The following is a 6,315-nucleotide window of genomic DNA, read 5'->3' as shown; positions in this document are numbered from 1 at the left end:
CATAAGAACCCTAAATCTCAACCAAAAGAGGTCTAGAAGGAAAATGAAGTAAAGGTGACGACTTGATATCTCCAAATGATGCTATCTGAGGTAGATTTCTAATTTCCCACACGTCCTTTCCCCCAGCCTTTTGTCCTCCAAGATCTTCTTCTCAAAAGATCTCCTCTCCAAAGCTTTAGACACACAAGAATGAAGCACCACACGAATTAGGGTTTTATGAGCTCTTAATGGACTACAAAGAGGCCAAAGGAGGCTTATGCTTCCTTAAATAGGGTGCAAAACCCTGAGATTTAGGGTTTCATCATCCAGATCCTACTCGTCGAGTCCCTTCATGCAATCGGCGAGTAGGCCACTAAATACGCATCCCCAACCCGCTGCTACTCGGCGAGTTGGAAAACCAACTTGTCGAGTATACCTCAAAATCAAAGAAATTCATATTTAAACAATACCTGAGAATTGGGCGTTACACAATTTGTATGGATAATCTTTTGAGAATAGTATGTTTATGATTTATTAATATATTAGAAGTTATAATGTATTAATATGAAATCATATTGTTTAATTATTATTGATCAAGAATTAATTTAGTGATCAAAAGAAACTAATAAAGTATGGACTTTTATATATATAATGGGCCAAAGTTCATTGAGGATGGGCTAAGCTTGCATGTATAGTCGATGGAGTTTTTAACCGATGGATGTTATGGAAATGAAAGGTCATGGGTATTAGGGTTTACATGGAGGTAACCCTAATCCACCATACAATATAAAGAGGTCTTTGGAACATGAAATGGCACTAGTGTGTGTGAGAACAAATGGTGGGCTGATTTCTAGTGTGCTTTATATTCTCTCAAAGTATTCTAAGTTGTTTTGGTGATTTGTGATTCCACTTGAGGCATTCACATTATTGGTGCTAGGCTCTTGAAGCACCAAGCAATCAACCACAAGAAAAGGTAAGTCATTTTCTAGTTTTATATTACAAGTACCCCATGATATTCTAGTTAGGATGAGAACCTTGGATAAATCAATTTTGCGTGTATAATACAGAAAACATAGATCCAAGGTTTCTAGGGTTGCATGTACACCATAGGAGTGTTACAATGCTCACAACCCTTCATCTGTAACATCATGTTTCAAATTGTTCCCATTTTGAATTGGTGAACAAGGATTAAGTGCTATCAAGTTATGGATACTTGAGGGGTCGGGTTTCGGACCTAGTTGGAGTTGGACAATGTGCCTTGCATTGCTCGGGTATTCAGTTTGAGATTTTGGATCAAAGGGTATTTCGGTAATTTTTCAGATCAGGTCTTATTTGAAGTGGATTTTGGTTCGGGACATTTTATGGCAGGCAATAATTGATAATAGTGTTGAGCGTCTCGATACCTTTCTATGGATATATGAATGGTTGGGATCGGAGTTGTATCGAGTAAGTTATAGCCTTCAGAAGAATTAGGATTTTAGGAAAAGCCCTAGTACACAGGGCGTACCGAAGAGAAAGAACTACACGAGGCGTAGTTGGAGGAACGCGTAGTGTATATGCAAGGACTAGATTGGGGTGCGCGGCCTCGTACGCGGGGCGTACGAGAAGGTACACTGAGCGTACGAGGGTCAGACTGAAAACCATAAAATTCGGACTTGACACCTATTTAAACATCCTCATGTCTTTAGTACTAAACCCTAATCTGCCTCTAGAGCCTCATTTCATCCCTTCTCACCAGAGATACCTTGTGAGAGTGTTTCTGAGCTTAAGGAATGTATTGTGGTCATTTTAGAGTTCATTCAAGAAGTAGGATTTGCTAAGCAAGCTTGGAATGACATTGGGCTTCAAGAATTTGCATCTAGTTCACCTTGAAGAGATTCTGGAGGTATAAAGCTTTGATCTTGGCATCTTATTCATTAGATCTAGTTAGAGTTTTCTATATTGTCCCGTGTAGTTGGTTTTGGACCTTCTCTTGAGAGTTGAGCAACTCCAGAGGCTGAAATGGTTAGATTTGAGCCTTGTGAGCATGATAGATGCATAAAGGTGCTAGATTGAAGAGTATCTAGACTCAATGCATGAGTTTGAAGCTTTAAATGAAGTCCTAAAGTGAAGAATGAAGTTTTTAAGTCCCATATAGCATGCAAGGGCATAAAGTTGCCAACTTTATGCCCTAGGACGTCTTAATATGCTCAGATATAAGTTTGGGACGTAAAGTCTTCAAGTATTAAGCATTTAATGGATTTTGTGCATAAGCTTTTTGTACGTCGGGCGTACAATGTAGTAGGCTGCGCGTACAGCCCTTTGCCCGATACTCTAAGTGAACAGAAGAGGTACGTTGGGCGTACTCTCTCAGGAGGACTTAGGCCTTAGCGGACTTCGAACCATTTGGCCCTAATGGTTTTGCGTCTAGATTTGCTAGAAGTTGGGTCTGAATGTACCTTTAGGCCAATATTGGGATAGTTGGGTCTAATGAGCCTTGTGGCCCAATACATAAATGGACTTTGCATTATAGGCCTCAGGTTGGGCAATTTCTTGGACTAGGTTATTGTGGCCCTTCGTGGGCCAATTGGGAACAGGATTATGGACTATGGAAATTATTGGGCTTTAGGATAAGGTCCATTAGAGAGGTTGGGCCCAATTTGGAAATTTGGGTCGTTGGTTAATTAATTGGCCTTTGGGCCTTTCAGATTATAGTATGGGCCAAAGTATTGGACAAGGATAGGTTAGGGGTAAAATGGTCTTTTTACCTCGGGGTATGAAGTGATATGTATGGATTAGAACTTAATTGCTAATTGAGTGTCAACTGATATTGGTAGCTCCGGGAAGTAGACATGACAACAACTAAGGAATTCAATCGGTAAGTATCTGCATTCAAGGTGAGTCTTCTCACCATACCAATGAGTCTAAGACACCAAGGCCGGCCTATTTAATGTTATATGGATTGATAGTTGGTTATGTGATATGTCGCTAGGACATTTGTATGGAAGTCCTCGAGGGGTTCCCGTGGCAGTATATTAAGACCATGAGGAGGTTCCTATGACAATCGATATAAGTCCTTGAAGGGTTTCCATGGCTTCCAATATATGTTTACTTGTTTAGCTCGTATGATATTTCCGTGATTGGTGTAGACCGTTGGGTTCCAGTGGCGGCTAGTAAAGACCACGTGGGGGTTTTCCGTGGCACTTGGTGTAAGACCTTGAAAGGTTTCTACGGCATCCCCATATATTTATATGCATGGCTTATATGATTTATGTAGCTTTCATAGTTAATATGGATTATGTGATTATGTGGTTTGTATGGGGTATGCTCTGGGGAACTCACTAAGCTTCGTGCTTACGGTTTATAGTTTTGGTTTCAGGTATCATCGATTTGGAAAAGAAGGGTTCGAATTGATCGCAGTGTACACACCTATGATTTCCACAATAAATGATTTTGGGATGAACTCTGATAAATGTTTTACTTAACGATGTTTTGGAATGTTTGAAATAAAAAGTATCAATGTTTTGACTATATTAAAAATGAAATTTTTACCCTTGATTTTTGGGTTATTAAACGATCACTCTGTATTTTTTGCCAAGGCTAATAATACTTATGTTGCATTGCTCATTTATGTGGATGACGAGATTCTCCTTGGTAATAATCGTGATCACATTGCTTAAAGAAAGACATATCAAAGACTAAGGACCAGTAAAGTATTTTCTTGGCTGTGAAGCAACTCATACACAAGATGGTATGGTCTTAAGTTAAAGAAAATATACATTGGACGTCCTCGCAGAGAGCAATCCTCTAGGGTGTCGCCTTGGCTCCTTTCAAATGGAAACTAATGACAATATCGACCATGTTATTGATTCACCATTTATTGATGCAAGACGATATCGACGAATCATTGGCCGATTGCTCTATCTACAAGTCACAAGACCCAACATAATACTTGAGTCAATACTTTGATTTAGTTTGTCTCTTCACCAAGAAAACGTCATCTTAATGTTGTCCACAGAATATTGTGTTACATCAAAACTACTGCAGGACAAGAGATATTTTTATTTGTTTAACAGTAATATAACTCACAACGCATTATATGATTCAGATTGGCTTAGGTGTCCTTTTACTCGACATCTAAAACCAGATATTTTATTACATTGGATGGAGTCCCAATATCTTGGAAAACCAAGAAACAATATGTGGTCTCAAGATCGTTTGGTAAAGCTGAGTATAATGCCATTGCTACTACTTTTAGTGAACTCTTATGGCTCAGATGCGTGGTTGCTTTCTGATATGGATGCACCTTAGTTAGGACAACACCGTTTCATTATGACAACAAAGTGGCTTGTCACATTGCCAATAACCCAGTCTTTCATGAACACACAAAACGTGTTGAGATGGATTTTACTTTGTACACTAGCAAGTAGAGTATGGTTAGATCAAGCTATGCTACATTAGTAATAAATATCAAATTGTTGACATTTTCATTAAACCATTTGGGATGGAACGATTCCAGTTTTTATGTGGCAAGCTTGTCATTCGAGCTCACGGGAGTGTTGGACTTGCTTGTCTATAAACTTCCTAGTAGATGTAGACTAGGTCGCTTTTTTTTGGTTTCCTAGTTGTTATCATTTTGTTATTTATTCCCCACGCAAGTTTACTATATAAACATTGCCACGGTGTGCCTTAATAAATATAACCTGAAATATGATTCTTCAAGATTATGCCTAAACCGTCAAATTCATTAAATAAGTATATCCATGTTTAAATAAATTTTAAACAAACAAACCTAACGACTTATCAAATAAGATATTAAATTCATTAATTCCTTAAATCACAAAACAAAAGACGATTAAATTCTGAAAAAAAAAAACAAATAAACAAACAAACAACGATTAAATTCTGGAAAAAAAAAAAACAATGACTATTAAAGTCTGAAAAATGTTTAAATAAGAAAACAGAAAATATTATAGAGATTTATTTTAGTTTAATTTCATATGCTATATTTATGTAAATTTAAGACTCGCCAATGAATTAATGTTGACTCCTCAACGACTTAGATTTCTTTTATATAGTGCCCAGCACCACATATAAACTAAGGTCCACTCACTGCTCGAATTGATATCTCATCGCCGTCGTCACCTCCACCATAAACCACCACCAACCACCACCTCCAGCATTCAAATGGAAAGGTTGAAAACACAAACTCATGATTTCTTGAACGAAGAATCTTTCTCTCGACTTCCCTTTTCCCCTCACTTGCCACCCAAAGAGAATTCAATTAGGCTGTTCGGGAAAGAATTTGGTGGCGGTGATCTGGCCACCGTTATCACCGACGAGTCTAGTTCAGCGAAAAGTACCACCACCTTTATCCAGAATGAAACCAAAGAAAACGGAGAAAGTTGCAGGAAATTTGAATGCAATTATTGTTGCAGGAACTTCCCTACATCTCAAGCCCTTGGAGGCCATCAAAACGCACACAGAAGGGAAAGATTACAGGCCAAGCGTCCACATATCCTACCCTTCTCGATCCACCGTAGCTCCTCCAAGCCACAACTGCATAATGCCATTAACAACCACAATCACAACCTCACCACCACCACCACCACCACCTCACCACCCTATCGCCATCAATCCACTATAAAAAACATCATCGACTATAGCAATAATTTAAGGTTTTATGGAGGGAAAACTTCTTACACTTCCCATCAAACACCCATCAACGGAAGGCCATTGGCGTTGTGGAGATTTCCCATGGTGGTGCACAACTCAACTACATTTAATCACGGCAGCTTGTTGAATTCCTCAGACACCGGATCGAGGTCTGGGAACCTATACATGCATGAATTGCAGCAAAACATTCATGATCAAGTTAGTTTGGATTTGCATCTTTAGTATTGTAGTATTATTTTTTAATCTTTTTGAGGATATGTTTTCCTCATTGCAAGATCAGTACATGCACTAGCTAGATCATGGGATTCGTTTGTTTATTAATGCATTCATATTATGACCGAGAACTGTTAGTAATTATGTTATGAGTTATGTCTGTGACAAGATCCAATAATTAAAAGGTAGCGCATTGACTTGTGTACATAAATAATTAATTATAGCACGATAATGTTAAATTGTCAAATTACTAGTTTTTTTATATCTGAACTTTATGAAATACCAAGGAAAGCTCAATAATTACTTAGTTTGTAAAGGTTTTGGACGAACAAACTTATAAACAAATCGATAAAAAGCGAGACGAACATCTTTTAGCAACATATAATGTAATACCGTAACTTTGTAAGATTATCCTATTAATTAAATGTTCATTATAATTCTAGAGATATAATGGAACGGTATACGTTT

General features: G+C 38.0%; 1 protein-coding gene across 1 annotated transcript; it reads left to right on the top strand.

The window, feature by feature from the left end:
* The first annotated feature begins 5,017 nt into the window (after positions 1-5,017).
* LOC145069437 (zinc finger protein 8-like) lies at positions 5,018-6,066 on the top strand. The gene has a single exon (XM_079016374.1). The coding sequence runs from the start codon at positions 5,146-5,148 to the stop codon at positions 5,854-5,856; it is 711 nt and encodes a 236-aa protein (XP_078872500.1). The 5' UTR covers positions 5,018-5,145; the 3' UTR covers positions 5,857-6,066.
* Positions 6,067-6,315: the final 249 nt, after the last annotated feature.

The sequence above is a fragment of the Lactuca serriola genome, chromosome 1, assembly GCF_051521515.1.
Source record: "Lactuca serriola cultivar US96UC23 chromosome 1, Lser_US96UC23_V15, whole genome shotgun sequence".
Taxonomy (NCBI): domain Eukaryota; kingdom Viridiplantae; phylum Streptophyta; class Magnoliopsida; order Asterales; family Asteraceae; genus Lactuca; species Lactuca serriola.
The sequence above is the reverse complement of the archived record's forward strand: the minus strand, read 5'-3'. Positions and strand labels throughout refer to the sequence as shown.

Bases quoted from the DNA above. Each gene is read 5' to 3' on its own strand.
- LOC145069437 (XM_079016374.1), top strand. From the start codon at position 5,146: ATGGAAAGGTTGAAAACACAAACTCATGATTTCTTGAACGAAGAATCT.